The following is a 21,271-nucleotide window of genomic DNA, read 5'->3' as shown; positions in this document are numbered from 1 at the left end:
GGATATAGCATCTCTTCATTATACTTACCTGAATGAGAGCTATTTTAGACTAAATTCTTCTTGCCAACCTGCATATAAACATTTGTTCAATCAGCTCAGAAAAAAATTACTCCTGTGCCCAAAGTGCAACTTAGGTAGAATTTAGACCTCTGAATCCACCCATACCTCACTTCAATGACTTGAGAGTGACTTGACAGGTACCCCATAAGACGTACTGGCTACCAGCAGTCCCCACAGCCCTCCTGTGAGCCAGGAACCTCACGGAGCAGAGCAGGCACCATTTTAAACATTATGTGGCAGCCACAACAATCAAAGTCTTGTAATAAAAAGCAAGTGGTGAGAAACTTTAATCAGGGGTAACTGTATCAGGGCTGTCCATGGCCTCAGAGAGTTTGAACCCAAGTTTTCTTCATTACTAAAGAAGTCCCCCATCATCAGACTCCAGGGCACAAAAGGTTGGGAGACCCCAATTTTCTGTGACAAAGAAGGACTCATTTGCAACCAGAAATGCCAAACATGGGGTCAGAAAGAAAGCAAGTGAGGAGGGGACTGACTTGCATGGAAGCGGAGGAGAGCCAGAGTCTCCCTGCTTCCTCTTCCCCATCTGAATGTGCAAATCACGGGCCTGCAGCAAGAAGTGGCTGCCCTGAAGGTGGGGGACCACCACTGCCCGGATGTGGGATTCACATGGCCACGGAAAGCATCTGGCAAACAGGCTGTGGCTACACTGTCTTAGGAGGTAAGGAGTATGTTAATGCAAAGAATCTTTAAGTGGAAGAGCACAAGCTGTCCCTGGGCCCGGAGACTCCTTTAACAGTGGTTTCGTTATTCATTTTACTAAACACACAACTGCTGAAGGTGTGACATATGATACTTCTTACAACCCCTCTACCACAAGGGAAAAACCTGCAGCCATTGAAGCCTTGTTGGCTTTCTGAGACACTGGGTAATTAAGTAGAGCGTTACTACTGTGCTCTGAAGCTCAGCAGTGCTTCCAGGAAGCACTTTTGCATTCTTTCATATATGAAAGAAAACAGGTGACCGTTCACTCACCTTTTTTTATAGCAGCAGGTGATGAAGTCTATGATATTTTTCAATTCCTGAATGCATATATTCTATTTCAGACCACACAAAGAGTTAAGTCTATCCTCCCATGCAGACAAGCTCACCTCACAAAACAGCACCTTGTATCTTACATTTTGTGACCTGGCCTGGAATACTTACAGGCTAATCTAAGCCTCCGAAATGAACTATAGCTATCAATTCAAACTTTCTCAGCAAAACTCAGTACCTCCAGTTTTTCAGAAGGCAGCCACTTAGATATTCTTTTTATGTACAGACTTCCAGAGCAACTCAGTGCACCGAGGGTACATAACTTCTTCCCTCTGAAAAGAAAAGGGGTGAAACTAAACCACATGTGACAAGTGCCAGTCATATTACCTAGCGTGCACCAAAATGAACAGTTCTTGTACTGCCAAGCAAGGTACAACACTATGGGTACAGAGTATGAGCATGAAACAAGGAAAGGGTTAAACAAAAAGAAAACCAAACAACAAAATATAAAATGCTTTCCTCTAGAAGATGACGATCAGTTCTTGTTTATCCAAATCGGTTTATTCACACTTACACCCAGCCCACTTGATTTTCCCATGAAGGGCACATATTTAACTCAACCCACAGTTCTTAGAGATCATGCTGTTAACTCCATGCCACTTGCTCAAATAGCTTTCAAACAAAGTCCATTTCTGTTTTTCTTTATGTTGCCAGTGTTGCTGAGATATTAGAACCCCTTGAAAAGGAGAACAATAACACACACTACTATGGTACAAAGAGAGTATACAAATTAATTTCTGTGGCACAGGAGATTACAGGAGATAAACTGCTTACTCCTGCAGAGGCAAAGCACATGGCCCTAGCAAAGAATTTCAGCTTGCACGTGGAACGGACAGCAGTGCCTGACACCAAAAACCAAGGACTTAAAAATCTACACTTCCTCCAGAAAATGTTACAGTTTGCCATACTGTGACAGTTTATGTGCATTTAAACCATCTGTTTGTTTGTAGTATGTAGCAACTCTCTGAGATCTTTATAAAAGTCAAGTTGCTAATAAAAGGTCAGTATAAAAATCTTACTTTATACACAGAAAGAATGGTTTGCTAACTCTGTTTCTCCACTAACATTCAAGCTTTTTCAAGTGTTTGTGCTCAGGAAGAAGTAATCAACAAAATAGTCTTTCAAATAGACCTTTGATTTTAAAAGGTAAAATATCAGCAGCATTAGGAAACTCTGAAGGAGATGCTTCTTACTACATTTGTACTTAGCTGGGATTGAAGCACATGTTAATGTAATGCATATACTTAATAGCTTTCCTAGGCATAAGAGTCACTTCTGTAATGACAGTCTGAAAGATTCAGATGGGAAAATATGCTCTGATAAACAGAGATCCAGCACACAGTTTAGGAGATTTAACAGTGAATAGTCACTACTTCCCAGTTCTGATTGGGACTGTAAATACTGCCTTAATAGAAATCTGATTAGGAGAAATCTCAGCAAAACTCACGCTCCAGACTAATCCAAAGTAGAAACTTTTCCGTTTGTTTTAATGGGATCTATTCATTTTGTAAAGGAACAAAGGAAGTACAGGTTTGTATTCAATAGCAAAGTATCATTCTTGATCTACAGATAAAACATCCCCAAACCTTTCAGTGGACCTACACAGACTAAAAAGTCTGTTGTAATTATGGGTTGGAGCCCTGCTTTCCCGTTCCTTCCCAGAGAAAAAAAAAAAAAAACAACACTGCTTTATTGCAAGCTGTTGATCCCTTTACCAGCCTGAAGAAGCAGATGCCATGCTAGTGCACACTATAGGAGATCTTACATAGCTTAAATCAGGTGTCACCCTAGGCCCCAAATACAATGAATGCACACAGACTTCCCACAACAGAAAGCCTGGAGCTTCTATGCCTGATGCTTAATAGTCAGAAGTGTAAATCCTCCTGTGCATTTCCCCATGTGACAGACCAAGGTCTAAAGGCCAGGACCACCCCTTGGAGTACTGTCACCAGAGCTGTGTCACAGGATGTCTGTGCATTTCTCCTGATGTGCCACTGCCAAATGTAGAAATTAATATAGTGGCAAAAATAAGTTTCTTTACTATTATAATTTATTTCCATGAAGATACTAGTATAAACTGCACCAGAAAAGGTACTGAGTCCACAGTAAGTGCTTTTCTGTTTAGCTAAACTGTTGAGTAAATCTAACAGCCTTGTCTAAATCCTTCCGGTGTCTTCCTTATTGATAAAGATCTGTTATTGCAGTGAGGGTTCTGCTGTTCTCTGCTGACCCCCTGACAGGCTTTACATATTAAATCCTTTTAGATTTATTTGCTTATTTCTGCAGTAAATTAATAATAATTTAGGAACAAAAGCCCACTTTCTGTTGCCATGAAGAGCAGTGCCCACCAGCAGACTAGGTAGAGATGCTGGTGCAATGCAATTGCAGGCAAGCCTAGGGTACTGCCACCCAAGAAGACCTGGATGGCTCCAGGAGTGGCTGGCCATGCCCTGGGGACAGCAGGGCTGGGGGGCAGCAGGGCCTTCAGAAGGCAGTGGGAAGTCTTGTGCAGCACTGGTGATACAGGTGGTTACACATTTTGTAAGACAAGAAAAGTTAGGCAGTATTGGACTCTCTCCGCAGAACACACAGCAGCCCACCCATGAAGCCAGATTTTACACGAATGCTTTACCATCTCAGACCTCTTCTACTCTAATTAAACTGGTGAAGAAAATATCTCAGCACCAAGTCAAATACTGTCGGGACAAATTCACACAAATCTCTTTGACTTTAAATAAAGGTGCCGCTGCTGAATTTATTCACTGCAAATTTTGGGAATGCTCATATTAAGATGCCTTTTGCAAAGTCTAAGCCAGTGTCAGTATAATCTTTAATGGTGCATGGTAGTTCTGCAAATGAATTGCAACTCTTATTCTGCCTCTTCTTTTTCAGCGATTGACCTAAAGTGAAAATCCTTTGAAGGAGAGCAATTGTTTGATACCTCTGTTGTGTTAATGGGTTGAAACATAAAAGAGAGGAGAAAAGCATCTAAGTTTCGCTGAGCACTCTTCTACATCTTGTTGCTACTTCTTTTAACAGCTTCACAGTGGAAATACACTGCAGTAAATGCTTAAAATGGATTTTTGTTCCAAAAGATGGGCAACGCTTTTTAATAGAACCTATCCATGACAGCAGAATATCACCACATAACTGCTCTTGCTGCTATGGCTTGTACAGCCTGGGGTCACCCCCACTGCACTGCCCATCATTTTTCAGAAAGACACAGTCACCATGCTGAGCCACTTTCCATAGCCCCTGGATTCAGTTCAATGGCTTCTGAGAAACCTCTGCTGCTTTCAGCTTTAGCAGCCTAGCAGGAAAACTTTTTCAGGGAGATCACCAAGGAAAGACATTGTGCTATTAGGAAGTGACACTGTTAGTATGTCCTGGTATTTGAAATTCTCCAACTGTGGCACAGAAACAAAAATCAGAGGTGCATCTGCTCTATGTGAAAAGAATTATAAATTATATAGACATATTACTGGCTAAACACAGTTTAGGTTAGCCTACTATTTTAGTCATCCTCATAGCATGTGGCTTGCTTAAAAAGAAGAGCAATTAAAGTAAAAATATGGAAACATCTTATAGGAAGACAGAATGCAGATTTTCTTTCTCTCCTGTATCTGCCTTCTTAGTCTAACTTTCTGGGGTGACCTACTGATTAATTATGAGTGCCCAACACAGGATTCCTTCAACCATCATGAAATAACAACAAAAGCAGCAGGTGATGCCAAAGAGGAGCTGAGAGGGGTTATCTCCACAAAGTTTAAATTCTTGTAGCCTGGCCAAGAGCTTCAGGGATGGCAGGGGTCATGGATGCAGACCCAGAAAAAAATGTTTTCCAGATGTTCCAACAGAATCCTCTTAATCTCAGGTTCTCACGTACGTACATACACATACACATCCTCAGAAAAGGAAAGAAACCAGTAATTTGGCTCACAAAAGATGGAACAATTGCAAAATACTGTATGCAACATCTGTCAGGAGTAAAAGGATTTATTTATGATCCCCATATGATATGAGATTACCTGGTGTGGTTTGATGTGCAGAAAATACAATTAGGTGATTATTTCTCAGAAGAGCAGTGAACAGATTTGAATAGATGTCAGAGCATGTCCGTGCCCATCATGCCCTCTCCTGATGCTGGCTTCTGAAGTAAGTATGTGAATGAATTCTTGGTTTCCTGGAGCAAAAGACAAATTTTGGAGACAGGTGAAAAATTAGTCCATGGGAGTGTGACAGCCCAAACACCATCTCCTCTGGGGATATCAGCTCTTCTACAAAGGGTGATAAGAGGATGCAGCATGTGAGGACTGTGAAAGGTTGAAGAAGAGTGCACAGTCCCTCTTTCCCCACCGTTCCTGTCTCATCTGCAATACCTCCAAATGCAGCCTGATGTACTCTTCTTTTCCTTTTCAGTGCTTCCTAGCAACGCTTCCAGATTTTGCTTTACTCACCATGAAGGCCACAGTCATTGCAACCTTCTTTGGTAAGTATAGTTGATGTGCTGCAATCAGTAGTTTATGGGTTTGTACTCTCCTGTCCGGGATGCCCAGTGGCTGCTGACTTATTCTCTTCCCTTTGGACTCCACAGCTGATGAAACTCTCAGTGGCACGTGTAAGCCTTGGCACAGATTTTCAGAAATGGGCTACACAAACTTCCTGACTTTGGCATAGAAAAAGTATTAATTACTTGCAGAGATCTCTAAGTACATGACCAGTTGCATGCAGTCCATATCAGGTGGGCCTGAAAAGTGTCTGTAATGTGAAGATTCCCTCTAAAGAAAAATCAAGTGTTTAAATTCTCCCTGTTCTTGCTCTTTCCATGAACAAGATGGTACCAAAAGGTTATAAATGTGTCTTATTTTCTTTCCCCTGGCAGTCGGGGTCTCACTTTTTGGGAGCATGTAGAAACTCCAGAACTTGCATTTCATCTTACATGAACACTCTGGTTGTGACATTCCCAGACAATATTCCCTCTAGCTGTTATCCTCAAGTCTGTCAGGACAGTTGTTCTTAGTTCAAATTCATAGCAATCTATGTAGTTTTTCTACATAAATTACCAGATTAATTTCTCCACATTATATTATGGTATAACATTCCAAGTAGTTGAGATATTGCATTTTATTTTCCACTCATGCATTCTTTTTTTTTTAACTACAATTTTGCCCTGGTTACACAACTGCACCACTGACAAAAGGCCCCAATACTGCATCTACGCACTGTCACTTCAGACAGTGTGAGACTGCTTTTACTTTTGAGCAAGTTCTAGGTGTGATAAACTCTATAAACTCTGCAATCAGTCTAGGGGGAGAAGAGCATAAAAGAAATTAATTCTGTTGCATATTCTATTAAGATTAGCTTAAGAAATGACAAAAGGATCATCTTAGATCACATCATAGAGAGTTTCAATTCACTTTGAAAGCTCAGAGAAGGGAAAGGTGAATAGGAAAGTCAATATATTTGTAATGAAGTTATCAATTATCCATAATACAGTGCTTATAAAATAAGCCCAGAGGATAAGGAGGTTCTGTATGTCATCACTTAGCAAGCGAACATAACAAGTAAGCTACATGCATTTATAGGGATGTATCTTTTAATGTAACAGCATATGTCTCTTTTACTACTACACTTTTCAAATCATTATCCTGCTTACTGAAGAAAATGAGTACCCTTGCTGTGACAGGATACTGGGACATGCCACCCTAGAAGCTCATACGGTCTGTAATGCTGCCCAGTATCCCACACCTGCTGCCCCAGCGAGTGAAACATTGCAACACAAAATTACAGGGTAACTTTCCCAAAGGGCTGTTAAGAAGAATCTTTCACTCCCGAGCTTCCCGGCTGCTTTATGCACAGAGCACATTGTTTCATTAACATTCCTATCACACCAATTACAAAGAGTTCCCACTGCTTGCGGAAATACTTTTGTGGTTTTCTGGACCACATGGACTCCATGGCATCTTTAGACAGTGAGTTCCACAGATGAATATGTGAACTGAACTGATCTTTAATCCCCTTAAAAGAACTTCCCCACAGTAGATGCCATCATGACTGCAAAGTTAACCACCAAGTAGAAAACTAGATGTGGCTGAAAAAACTCCTATTTCAGGTTTTCAACCTGTTGATTCAAATTTGAGAAATCTCATGCACAGGAGGTTGTGGCAGCTGATGTTGATAGTCCTCCTTTTTCCTGATACTATCTTTGTTTTTTCTAGGTGTGTTTCTTACATGTACATACACAGCCAAGGAAGCCACAAAGAAGACAAAAAAGGCTAAGCTATGTAAGTGGTCTCAGTAGAATTTTTGGCTGTTTTACAGCAGACATGTAATAATGCATAAGAAAGGTGCAAAGTGAGATTATATTCTGGTAACTCTTCACAATTGTTTGGAGTGAATGGCATATTTTAGCTAAAAGATTCTTTTATTGAAAACAAATCACTAAGTAAAGTGTGCATCACTTAACATATATAAAAGGAAAATTTTGTAATTCACTATTAAAATGTATCTTCATAGGTCATTAGGTACCACACAAGAATCAAAGCTAGCACTAATGTTTTCACAGAGAGAGAGAGAGAGAAATACATTAAATGAACCAGCTTTAACACGAAGCATATGTAGCTGATTAGTGTGAGACAAGTGGTGCATATCTGTGCACTAGGATGTTTAAATTTCAGCTATACTACTGCAGGACCATTCTGTCTGCAGATTATTTTGCTCATGTAGCTGACAAACAAGCCTGCTGCGAGGTTGTAAATGCACACTTAAGCCCCTTGTTCAAAGTAAATTGTACCCAGCAAAAAGTTTTAAAAATTAAGGGCAAGATAATGGGCTGTGACTGCAGCCTGACATTATAGATGGCACAGAGCTACATGAGCACAGCGGGAGGCTTGGGAAGCATCCCTACCCCCTCCTTCCCACGTGTTAACCACAGGCTGGGTGACTACACTTCTTTCTCTCTCCAGCAAAGTGTCATAACAGATATTTCCTTCAGAGAAGCAAACAATTCTGAAGGTCAGAAATATCCACAGGCTTCCTTATTCCATCCTTAGTTACTGCCACATCCCTTGGTACAGCGGTTATTATGTGTTATGTTGCAGATGCAGAAGACACAGATGTCTTGTATCCCAAAACTATTGAAATGAAGGCTTAAGAGGAGGGCATCCCTGTCACTCAGTTACTCACTGTTTCATGGCAAGATCACTCAGCTATGAAAACATTCAATCTGACTTTATCAAGATTTTGCATTCACAGATGTACCCCAGATTGATTGTGATGTCAAGGCGGGGAAGATAATCAATCCAGAATTCATTGCAAAATGCCCTCCTGGATGTCAAGATGTAAAATACCGTGTTTATGGCACAGACATTTATGCTTCTTTTTCCAGTGTCTGTAATGCTGCAATTCACAGGTGAGTGAGTTGAAATGAGCGAGGCACTCAGACAAAACTGTCATCTCGGTGTAGGGTGCTTTCGACTTTTCAAATTCTTTACTTCCTTGTAGGTTTGATTGCAGGCTGCTGTAGAAAACCTGAGAGAAAGACCATGTGTGATGGAATGGATCTATTCTTAAAAAGTGCTGTCAATCCTGTATTCCTATAGAAATTAGTTGTGTTTGAAGAAGTGTCTCACCTTTGGAGAAATGGCTTGAGATTTCCAGATCTCTCATTCATGCATAACAAATTACTATTGTACTATTATTATTCAAGTGGAAGAAGAGATGGAGCTGCTACTACTAATAAATCTTCAGAAAAAATAGGTATATCACCAGTGATGAATACATATAACTCTCATACTTCTGGGATTGGTTTGTTTCTCTGGGTTTGAATTTAACTGTCCTTGACATCAAAGACTGAGTAATGTGCTCTCCTGCCACATAAAAGGACACTGCAGGAGGAAGTGAGTAACATAAATTTTGTAGCACAAGTTTTTCAGAGTTTTATTAGCCATGCAAAAATGTGCATAAAATTCTAATGGAGGATAACTGCACTATCAAAACACACCGCACTCGGAGGTGGGATGCAGAGGCAGGATGTATTCAGCTGAAAATGCAGCAAGAAGTTATAAAGCCTGATTGACAGCTTGACTTAGTTCGGAGTTATTGGAGCTACTGCTGTGCTTCCAGTTCTGTGAAATACCTGGCATCTCGGGTAAAGTGGGGTGGATAGTTAAGGCTTTGGGACTTCACCCCTTGCCTCTGCACTGCTCAGCACTTAGGTTGAGGTGCCTGTGTGTGCACAGGGCTGCCACCTCCTGGCAGCTGTGCCCGCTCAGCCCTCGCTGGGGAGATGACTGCCAGGTGACCGGCTTTCCGACGGCAAACTCCTCCGTCAGATACTAGAGCACACTGGAAATTGTCTTGGCATTCAGAATTAGTCCCAAAGGGACGTTAAAAAATACTGGTAGCAACTGCAATCTCCCTGTAGCCTGGCTGGCTGTATTGTTACAGTGAGGGTTTCAGTTTTTCTCATTTGCCATCTGGTTTTGGCCTTGTTAACTCAAGTGTTGCAGTTCCACAGACAAGGAATTTCTTCTCCAGACATTTATTTTAACAGCAGCTTCTCGCAATTATCAGAGAAAACTACACCTCTAACATGCTCTTCAACCCTGTTTGTTGCCCAGTACTTATTTTCCTGCCTGGTCATTACTGCCAGCCCTACAACTCCCCTACAGTCACGGTTGCTTCCAGGTTGACCTGCTATTCTAGTGACGCCAGAGCAGGTTGCATACACTGAAGATTTTCCATTTGTCTTGAGGTACATGTTACAGCACGTGGTAAGCACCACTTGACGTGCACCACACCTGGAGTCTGTCAGGTCTTCTACAGCTTCCAGCAATATTGTGTCCAGTTTACTCCAGGCTGAGGTCAGGAACAGCCTTGGGTTTTTGCAGAAAACACATACTGAAACTCAAAGAAAACACATTCTGTCACATGGCTGGCCTGAAACCTCCTCTGAGTACCTCTGCCTGTATCTTCAGTCATTCAATCAAGCTTGCAGGAATTTTAACGAAGGCAGTGGCTTTTTCTTGTGTGCAACTAGGTCAAGCTTAAACAGCAGACCAGTAGATCACTGGGAAGAGCAAAGAGATCCTGACAGCTCTTAGCAACAAACTGCTCTTCTCTGTGTGGGAAGAGCACAAATATTTCTTAGCAGCAGACTTAGTAGTAGCATCACAGCCCCACCACTACACCTGGTTTAAAGGTAAAAGGAAACACTTCATACCTCTTGCATTGTAGAAAAGTTTTGAAGTTTTTTGCGGAATTTCTGCCTTGAGACACTGTATTTCCTCCTTGCAGTGGTATCATTGACAACACAGGTGGGAAGATCCTTGTCCAGAAAGTCGCCGGGCACTCTGGTTACCGCGGGAGCTTCTCCAATGGTGTCCGGTCCCTGTCACTGCCACGCTGGAGGGAGTCCTTCCTCGTGTCAGGTACCATTCTGGGGTGGGGCACTGGAGCCACCTGCCCTCCCCACCTGGGAGGGTGCTGCTGGGCAGCAATGGGCAGAGGTGGAAGCAGCCTCTCATTTTACAGACCTTGTTAGTCACCACAGGCCCACCCTGCCTAGCTTTGGCAGGAATAGTGCATTTGAGACACTTCTTGTTCTGAGCTTTCCATATAACCTGCAAAGAGACATGCATCCTGCCAGCAGTGGGCTCAGCTCAGCCCAGTGCAGGTCTGAGCCCACTGCAGGAGCAAAGGCTGTTCTGGAATGAGTCTTGGAAGGCACCTTAACTCCAGCAATTGATGTATAAATTTTGCACCCTGGTAAGCAGTGCTGCTGAGGGACCTGAAAGGCCTTTTGGCCATTTGAAGCATCCTCAGCCTGCATCTGAGTTTGCATCTCCTGAAGTGGCTTCAGACATGTCAAACCCCATATAGCCCTACTGTATGTATGCTAACCCTGTATTAAGCAATTTGATTGATGCATCCCAAGTACGTCAGGAACTCTCTGTTAGCCAAACAGTTTTGATATCTAATCAGTGCAGGTAAATCCATCTTAATTTAATGCATTCCTTTTTCCTCCCCATAGTATATATGGTAACCCACTTCCATTTACCAACAAAATGCAGAGATTTAAAAAAATTTTTTTTGCAGATTAGATCCCCTTTACCCCAACTTCAGATTATCTTAAATCCACTTGCACTCATTCTGTGTGAAAGAGGGTTTGCTTGACCTTGCTTTACATTAAAATTCTACATCTAACATTGGACCAGTTCTTGCTGGTCTGCACTTTTGGAGGTTTAAGATAGGTACAACCAATTGGTGTTAGTTAACTATATCATTCCTGGAAAAATCAACAGCTCAAGCAACTGAATATCTACTAAAAATAATGTGCTTTTCATGTGAAAATTTGTGGACAGCAAAGGAGGTCTCAGAAACTGACCAAAACAAACCGTCATCTTGATTTTGCACTTATGTATTTGGATGCACTTTTTAAAAGTAGTCTGCCATGGGTACACCATATTATGAGAAGGATTTACTTTGGATGAGTGGGAACTTCCTCGAGTAGCTGAATTTCTACTTGTACTTGTTGCAGTTTTTTTCTCCAACAAAAAGCACATTGTAATTCTGGTACATAAATGGGAAATAGGATTTTTTTTTTTTTTTTCCAGATTTTAATTTCAAGTCTGGTACACAGTGTAAAAATAAGGAAGATACCTGATCTGTCCTTATCACAATACAACCTTCAGACAGATCAGGTAAAGAGAATAAATTGTCTAAGAAGCACCTTGGTGTTTTTTTTTTTTTTTTTTTTTTACCTCAACAGCTGCTCAGTTGTTATCCCATAAAACTGTAGAAATTCTTCCATGAAACGGTAGGGATTTTTGATTTATGATAATAAATCTTTATTCTTAAATAATGAGACACTAGGAAAGAAGGTACAAGAGACAGTTGAAGGAGTATATAAAAGGAGATGATGAGAAACCTGGGTATGTGCAGGCGTGCTGAAATTTGTCCCCCATGCACTTAATTCTATGCACACTGAGTGCTCTCATTGATGACAGCAGAACTCTTAGTTTATAAACTCGCTCAAATGTATATTTAGTGTATCATATAACATATATATCATATTTTATATGTGAATAGGAAGAAAACTTTCACTATACCTACTGAAAATGTGAGAAATTTAGAATTTTAGAGAAATTTAGAAGACTAAAACCCAGGAAGGTTGTGCTACTTAGCAGCCTGAGGCTGAATGCATACAGATCTTCTTCTCAGAAAGAGAAGAGCTGGGGATGGATTTTTTGTGATTATGAGTCATAAAAAGCCAGAGTTGCATAAAACATTCCCCAATAAAAATATAAAATCACCTAAGGCATTAATTTCAGGACAGCTTTAGAGCTTTAGAACTGAGTTCCCTATTCTCCAGCTGAATTCTCTTTCAGCAGACCAGACCTGTATGCAACACGGCACCCTGGGAATGTGCCAACAGTTTATTCCTAGTTAGGATATTGTCACCGATGTTTAAATTGTGAATGAACATGCATACAAAAGAGCACAGAAGAGGAATCCTTGGGGGACCCAGGAAATAAAGTGGCATGATTTAGGGGCAGTGGAGAAGGAGGTCTGTCCTCTGGGATTAAAGCAGCCAGCACACCAGGAGGTATGCAAATACCTTGGTGTTCACTTTCAAGCACTGAGATGCCTCCGCACTCAGTTGAATGACTCCATTCAGTTTAGTGGGAGTTTTGCAGCTAGTGGGTTAAGAAAATAGTCCTGAACTTCTGGGTTTGCTAGTCACAGATAACTGAGTGGGTGAGCAACCACTACACTACAGCAGCCACCACGCTGTATTTCAATGGCCAAAGCTGGTGTTTTCAGCCCACATGAAAACACACTTTCAAGTATGTTAAGCAAACTCCAACCTTGATGTAGTTTTTTTCCAGTAGTGAAAAAGACATATTACCATTGCCCCAGAGAGCAGGGCCACATTCAGGTCAGGCCACAAGTCTACCTCTTGGTCACATATGGGATGCAAATTGCTGTTGATCAAAAAACCCAGAATCCAGCCTGCCCACCCTAGTAGGTGTATTTTCACAGAAGCAGGCTTCAGGTTTGCATTAGAAATCAGATTAGCACAGAAATATTCCAAATTAAAATCACATTATCAAGCTACTGCTGCATCCATGTATCAACTGCTCAATACTGACAACTCATCCACTGTTGGGGATAAAGGAAAGCATTTAGAAATCATCTGTGATCCTGTAACTTTTCTGTCTTTCTACTGAATTAGAAGATCTCCCTAGTCCTTCTTGGCTCCTGATCCCAGTTTTAGCTCAGGGGTTAGTAGATATAAAAACCTGCTGCCCTTCACTTACACCAGCTTCCATGAGAGAAGCCCAGAGGGCGAGAAGGAAGCTCTTTCCAGTTTGTCCATGCATGCTAACTTGCCAGCTCTGGTCCTTGGTGGATTGGTGTTGACATTAGTGGAGCTGCTCTCAGTTTATATCACTGTAAATGAGAAATGGAATAACTTCTTACATCACTACTCCTTAGTAACTCTAAGCTCTTTATCTATGGTTTTGTAATGACAACTAGAATTTTAGAGAGGAGCAAAACAAAGGAGATAGAGACATGAAAAGGGACAAAAGACGGACTCTCCAGCTCCATGGACATCTCTGCTCATTAGAGTTCCTCTAGCATACACCTTTCTTTGTGTGCCATCATGGGGGAAACAGCCCCCAGTTCCCAGGAGTGGCTCAGTCTGTAGGAATTAACTCTGTTTAGTGCTGTTGGTCCCTGGATTAATCACACAGGATGACAACTGACATGCTTTCAGTGCCATATATACCTCCTTAAAGAATCCCCCAAGGGAATAGAGGAGAGGTCATCATGACTCAGGTTTTGCAGGAGGCAGAGGTAGGTCTCACCAGAGCTGGTCCAGATACATGACACAGCACAGCATCTCGCAGACACACTCACCAGGGTCCGGAAGACCTACATCCATCAACTCCTAGAGGCCAAAGCAGTCTTCCCTGCTGGGCTTCTCTGCAACACTTTTAATTCAGCGATGTATGTGAGTACAAAAACTGTCCCAAGAGATGGAATTGCATGGCCACATGTACCAACAGAGTTAGCATCTGCTCTGGCACTAAAAAGATTTGTGGTTTAAAGCTTAACTGGGAAACATACCTCATTGTTTCAAGTCAGGACTCTCATTTTAGATCTAAATATAGGTACCATATGTTCCCACACACAAGCACAGCCTTCTCTCACTGTTATTACTGCAAAAGACTGTTGCCAAAAACGGCATCTTGCAGAAGTGAGGTCAGAGAAGAATGCTGTGTGCGTGATGAAATGAATCCCACATCAAACATGCTTTCCAAGTCAACTGCATAGTCAGGCACTGGAGAAGGCTGCCTAGGGAAGCTGTGGGTTTAATCAGAAGTTATACAGATGTCCTTCAGGAATGGTCCCCCTGTGCTTAATATCATTTGAGAGCAAAAGAATGAACTAACTGACCTCTGCAAATCCTCCCCAGTACTGTGTTTTCATACTTTCTAACTCTTTTTTTATGATGCTGGATTTAGGCACTGATATTTTTAGTGATATGGTTTTGAGATTCTGCCATCAGATGAAAGAAATCTTCATGAAAATAAGTTGGGCAGTAAAGAAGAGGGATCTAATTCTGAATGCCTATGTTAGATGAGATTTTTATCAAGAAGAGTATTTTGTGATGCCTTCTAATACTTTTTTTTTTTTTTTTTGTAGAGGGCAAGCCAAGAAAAGGTGTGACATATCCAACAACTCTTGAATATTCTTCATCAAAAAGTACAACAGTTAAATCAGGCAAGTACTCATGACAGACTTTCCCTTACATCCATTCACAACTCTCTGTCGTAGCTTCTCAGTTGTATAATACAAAGATATAACTATTCAGAGGCAGATGTTCATGTACCCATTAGTACGTCATCCAAATCACTTATGGTATTTTTTTATCTTAAGCATATGGAAACCATCTCAGACAATTTCTATTTTTTGGTCACACCATGTTTTGCAGACTTCCGTTTCCCAACAGTTTCCCCCTTGCTTTAGATCAGTTACTGAATATGATGTTGTACCGGTTATATGAAAGCACTTGAGGTTATCTCGTTGGCTTCCTCCTAATGTTATTCATGTTATCTCTTGGGATATTCAGTGCTGAGAGTATAATATTAAATAGTAATATAATACAAATGACAGGGATGGTAATGCACAGCAGCTTAACTAAGAATGCCACAATAAAGAACTACTTTAGTCATGGTACCATGTCTGGTAATCATTTTAGTCAGCATCCTACTCTATAAGACTCAGTTTAAATAATTTAGTTGTTTTCAGAGGTCTTTGATCAAGTTTCACGCTGGTGGGTAGTTGATATTCAAGTGCACATGGATTGCATTTTTGCTGAAATGACATTTGGTTTTGCTCCGTGTTACAGCTCTGTAACGTTCAGACTTTTCCCTGGGGGTGCAAACAAAAAGAAAATCAATGTCCCATACTACAGTGCACTTCCCTTACACAGTCCTTTTGCTGATTGCTGAGCCTGAGCCTTCCTGAGCATATCCACTGTGAGCTGTGGTATAAGGAAATGTGCTGTATCTTCTCCATGAACTCAAATGCCTGGCATTGGGTGCATTCATTCAAGGCCACAGAGAGGTTACTTGGAGACTACTCTTCTCCTGTACATTGCTGTTGGGTCCTTCAAGAAAAGTACAGACCCCTTTCATCACAGAATCATAGAATCATTGAGGTCAGAAAAGGTCATTATGTACAATCCAGCACTGCCAAGTCCATCATAACCATGTCCTTAAGTGCCACATCTACATGTCTTTCAAATATTCCCAGGGATGGTAACGCCATCACTTCCCTGGACAGCCTGTTCCAATGCTTGACAACACTTTCCATGAAGAAATTCTCCCTAATATCCAATCTAAACCTCCCTTGGAGCAATTTCCTTGGAGGCCATTTCCTCTTGACTGACCCCCACCTCACTACAAACTCTTTTCAGATACTTGTAGAGAGCCATTAAGTCCCCTCTGAGCCTTAGGGGTTTTCCCTAGGATAAAACACCTCAGTTCCTTCAGCTGCTCTTCCTAAGACGTGTGCTCCAACCCCTTCACCAGCTTCAGTGCCCTCTGTCTTTATATTTTCTCTTGAACAAAGGCAAATTTAAATCTCAAAGCTGTGGTTGTTCGGACTGAATATGCGTCGCTCAACTGTATGCCTTTAGTTTGTAATACCTTTGAATTTACAATCAAATAGGTACAGACTTCTGTATTTCTTGACTACATATGCAGAAATTACTTGACCCAAATATTATGCAGTGCTAGAAGGGAGGGCAATACCTTAGGAATCTTGACTTTTTCTGAGAAATGTTTACTAAAATCACAACTCATCATTCCCAAGTATAGCCACACTTAAAATATGAGCCCAAACATTTCACAGCAGACCAGAGACAATCAGAGCCAGGATTGAGCTCAGCAGGCTGTAAGCAATAATGTCTTCCACCAGTGCTAAAAGCCACATAATGTAAGAATCAGTGTAGAAATGGGGAGCATCATCAAGTCAGGGTTCTGTCACACAAACAAAATACCAGGAGCCTGTTCCTGCAGCAAACCAAAGACACAAGTCTTCATTTTGTTCTTGAATCAAATAATGTGAATGAAAATGCCAGGATCCTAACAACAAAGACATGCATTCATGCAGAGAAAGCCCAGGATTTTCAGAGGAGCAAGAAACTCTTATATCAAACCCAATGACACTGTCTGATTTTGCCCAGCCCTGTCCCACAGGTAGCAAAGATATCTGATGGTCACAATCTATCTTCCCCAAGCCCTACTTGGCCCTGTCAGGCCTCTTTAGATCTGCCACCTCAGCTCAGCCATCTCAGCTGTTCTCTGTTACAAACAGCTTGTCTTTAAGATAAAAATCTCTGTAATACACTGCCCGGGCCATCCTGTGAAAGAGAATTTCCTACTTACTTTTTAAAATAAAAAAACCCAACTTTTTTCTTCTAATTTAAATTACAGAGACCACACTGTTTACTTTGATACTTAAATCCATTATCTGTAGGAGGCAAAGGCCTTTGAGTCCTTTGAGTATTACATTCACTGCTGTCAGATTAACAAAAAAATCCTGCTTCATACCTGATCAGCTGTCAGAGATGCAATTTTAGTCCTCATCCCAGAGATGCCAGAGATTCATAGTGCCTGACATTTCTTTAAATGTTCCTGCTGGTTACAGTGCTTCTCAAATGCTGGGCACAGCAAGAAAAGCCTTCCCAAAATTGTAGGTCTCCACAGCTGCTCAAAACAATTAAAAGACGTTTAGTAAAAACAGTACAAATTTTTAGGAAAACATTGACACTGGAGTAAATTCTCAGTTCAATGCTGCCAAAAGAGGTAGAGAATAAAAAAAAAAAAAAACAAAAAAAGGAAGATGAAAATCATCCAGTACTCAGCCAGATAAAAAAGCAGAAGCAGGTTTTTTTGTGAGGTAGCAGTAAATAATATAAGTAATAAGTATTCCAAGTATGGTGATATCTCTGGGTCTTAGAAATAAAAAAAGAACCAAAAAATCTCCCTTTTCCTTCTAAGCCAGTCTATGGCATTCAGGACTTGGCCCCATAATGATCTCAAAATGTCAGGCAAGAAAGAAATACATCTGAAAATGAATTAGTGACTGAAATATTGCACATTAGCTAGTATTTCCCAAACAGCGTACACACATCATGACCCTGGTTCTCAGAACATGCTACTACTCAGAGGAAAAAATACAATGCACTAAATCTTATGAGTATTGGCTTACTAGTGGCAAACTCCATGCCTAAATTTGGCACAAAAGATAGGGGGTGACTACTCTCTAGTTGTCGCTTTTTCTCAGTAGGTGATAAAGCTCTGATTGGACTGACTGACCCACCTAATGGCATGTGATGGGATGCCTTCCTTTGGGGACTGAAAATCTCTAAATGGGAGACTTGAAACTATTTTCTTACAGAGCTGCCTTTTCTAATGTGCTCAATTTTGCTTCAGAGCCTAAAAAGCCAGAGCAAGACCTAAAAGGTATGAAGAGTGCAGACACCGCTAACACATCAGAAAAAGCATTGGAACAAGGTAAGGGTTGGAGATCTTGATGCTCTTTACAGGATCCAACCCACCTAATCTGCCAGCAGGTGCTTACAGGAAGAATTTTGACACTGGTTACACAGACAGCTTTACCTCCCCCATCCAACTTCCTCCCCACAGCCCCTTTCCCACCAAACCAACCTGCAATGGTACTTGAAGGACTTCTGCCAATTCAGAGAAGAGGGCACCCACAGAGTTTAATCTCTGCTTGTGCTTTGGGTGAGTTCAGGTTTTGTGAACAGGGTCAGAGATATGGGTCAGTAGCGTGGATGTTTGCACTGCTTTCCTCTGGACTGACAGCTTTCCTGCTTGTGCTTTGGGTGAGTTCAGGTTTTGTGAACTTGAAAATCTTGCAATATGATTCTTGGCAATCTCGTATGCAGGGCACGTGCCCTGCAAACCCTTTGAAGATACTGTGAAAGAGATGGTTACCCTGCCCACAGGAGCACTGGGAAGAGCTACCCCTTGAGAGCCCTCATCTTGTGTTAAAGAATCCATGAGAAACCCAGCCAGCATGCACCAAGGCAACAGCTTTTCTGTGCTCTTACTATGCTGCTTCCTCAGGTTTTCTGCTAATACTGTTAGCTTCCAGCTTCCTTGCTCCTCACAGACTGGGGTATAAAGCTGGCCAACATGTCTGTTCCCTACTCCAGCAGCACAGGATCACAGGGGAAGACTCACTGTGCCCTCTGTTTTCTTTCTTTTAGCACAGTTTCATGGAGAGTGTACTGTTCAGCCCAAAAAGAGCCATTCATGCTGATTTTTTCAGTTGAGTTGTTTTGCTTTTCTTCTGAGCCCTCTTTCAGCATTATTCCATTAAAAGTGTCTGAGATCTGAGTTTTTCACTGCCTAACATTAGGTGATAATTAATCCACCAGACAGTTTCACAATGGTGCCTTCCAAAAGGAGAACATCCAGAAATAGCAATAAAATACAAGCTTGTGTCGTGCAGCAGTGAATAGAGTGCACACCATTCCCTTTCAATGTAGACAGTGCGTCAGGCCATCCCTAGGGCTATAGGCAGGGAGGAAAGAACGAGACCAAGGTTAACATGGAAGATATTTTAGGGCAGGTTTTTTGTAGCTAGATAGAGAAGATAACAGTGAAGACCCTTTTTTGAGACAATGACTTGGAAGAACCTAAGCATGTTGACAATTCTTTGTACGGCTATTTAGGATGCATATTTTGCGACTAGAATTGTCACTGTTCTCACAACAGATGATACATTTTAAAAGTAGTAGCAACTGTGAGATGAGTCAAACTTAGATGAGATTGGCACCTTCCAGGTGGCGCTCTCCCCCACTCCCCTCAGCCAAAGCCCTAACGCTCCCTGCTCTGGCTCTGACCCACTCCCCCAAATCACCTTTATCTGAAAGCTTTCTTTCTGTCAAAAACATTTCATTGCTGCAATTTTATTCTGGTCTATGACTCAGATTGGCCATCTTTACTACCAGATGCCAGCTGATTTCCATTTATATGGACCTTCTAAGTGCTTAATTACACTGAGAAAAGATGACACCAAAACAGAAACTGCAACTGGCTTGTTGAACCATTTCATAGGTCTGAGACATCTGTCAGTTTGATGAGTGTTCCTGGCCAAAGCAGAAAAGTGTAGGGCAAGCATTAATGCCTCAACAGGCTGTTGTGAGCACCCTCTGAGAGCAGAGCGTCACACAGGCACCAGCACTACACACCTCCACAGCAATGAAGGCACTAATGGCTCCACAGATGAGGATGCTTGGAGGTATCCTGAAGAGAATGCCAATTTCTGGGTTGCATTAAACACTGAGTGCTGCTGCTGCTTCCATACCTGTCACACATCCAGCCACAGTGACAGTGTCAATGTTCCTACAGGGGACACAGTCCGCAAAGAGAATCAGACAACTCCAGTGCCGACTCCAGCCACACAAATGGCCACCACAACCCCCACGCCAATGACCACGATGACAGATCCTTCCACCACAATGCCACAGCCAACCAAGACACCTGCAGCAACCAGAACCACAGCAGCTGCAGCCAAGACTAGACCTGGACTGCACAGGGTCAGAGATATGGGTCAGTAGCGTGGATGTTTGCATTGCTTTCCTCTGGACTGACAGCTTTCCTAAAATTTAAGGAACGAGACATACAGCTGGATATACCATGACTCAGAGGATCATTAGTTCGGTAATTCAGTATAGAAATACTAGGAGTGGAAAAAATATCTAAGTCCAGCAGACCAATTAATGTGAGAGTAAGCTCTCCATCACCAAATGCTGTGATGATTTTCAGGTATAGAAGTCAATAAATAGTTCTTTGATTCTCATGTCTAGACTGAGAGTTCAACACATAGGTGAACACTCATTTTAGATTACTTTTGTGATAACTTTCAATAGATTAAAGTTGTAATATATTTTTTGTAACAGCTTTTGAATTTTAAAGATTAAATTCTCATATATTTTTTGCACACCTGATTTTCCCTAATCTTTCCTTCCTCATTTATTATTAGACATTAGCATTGTGGGGTTTTGCTTCAATAGCTGAAAATTAAAATCTCTTATTTTTAGGTTCTAGCAGTGTCCACCCAGCGTATGCATCTGTGGTAGCTGCAGCAGCAAGTAAGTATGGTGAAGTAAGTATGCCACAAGGCATGCAGCACAGTGTATTTTAGGGCAGAAATTATTCAATAACCTTTCAAGCCTCAGCAAACTCAATGTCTGAATCCAAGCCTGGATTTAAACTGAAAACCAGACGCATGGCCTGAATGTCAAAGATGCTGATCACCCACAGTTCTGAGGAAGCCTTTCTAGTGAGTATCTGCCCATTTCAGCAGTGACAAAAGCTGGGTTTTGCAAAACTTGAGACAAAGATTTTGCTGTTTGAATCATGTTTTCCTATTACTTCCTTCTGTCATACTCTTTCGAAGGGAGACTTGATTTAGTTGTAAAATACACAATGCAGAGGTCTGCACAGCCATCTAAGCTTAGGGCTGAAAGCTCTGAAATGCTGACATACGTTAAACCACTCTTCTCTCAAAAACCTCCGGCTGTGGTTCTGAGCCTGGCATACAT

General features: G+C 41.5%; 1 protein-coding gene across 1 annotated transcript in view; it reads left to right on the top strand.

The window, feature by feature from the left end:
• VIT (vitrin) overlaps positions 1 to 21,271 on the top strand; it is a 56,766-nt gene that overhangs the window by 10,309 nt on the left and 25,186 nt on the right. Inside the window, exons 2-9 of the mRNA XM_008643415.2 lie at positions 5,533 to 5,602; positions 7,332 to 7,397; positions 8,368 to 8,524; positions 10,411 to 10,544; positions 14,830 to 14,907; positions 18,129 to 18,209; positions 20,076 to 20,276; positions 20,768 to 20,818. Coding sequence (XP_008641637.2) covers positions 5,533 to 5,602; positions 7,332 to 7,397; positions 8,368 to 8,524; positions 10,411 to 10,544; positions 14,830 to 14,907; positions 18,129 to 18,209; positions 20,076 to 20,276; positions 20,768 to 20,818 — 838 coding nt within the window. The remainder of the gene's footprint in view (positions 1 to 5,532; positions 5,603 to 7,331; positions 7,398 to 8,367; positions 8,525 to 10,410; positions 10,545 to 14,829; positions 14,908 to 18,128; positions 18,210 to 20,075; positions 20,277 to 20,767; positions 20,819 to 21,271) is intronic.

This window comes from Corvus brachyrhynchos, unplaced genomic scaffold (assembly GCF_000691975.1).
Source record: "Corvus brachyrhynchos isolate BGI_N302 unplaced genomic scaffold, ASM69197v1 scaffold70, whole genome shotgun sequence".
Taxonomy (NCBI): Eukaryota; Metazoa; Chordata; class Aves; order Passeriformes; family Corvidae; genus Corvus; species Corvus brachyrhynchos.
This window is presented reverse-complemented; position numbering and strand designations above follow the sequence as displayed.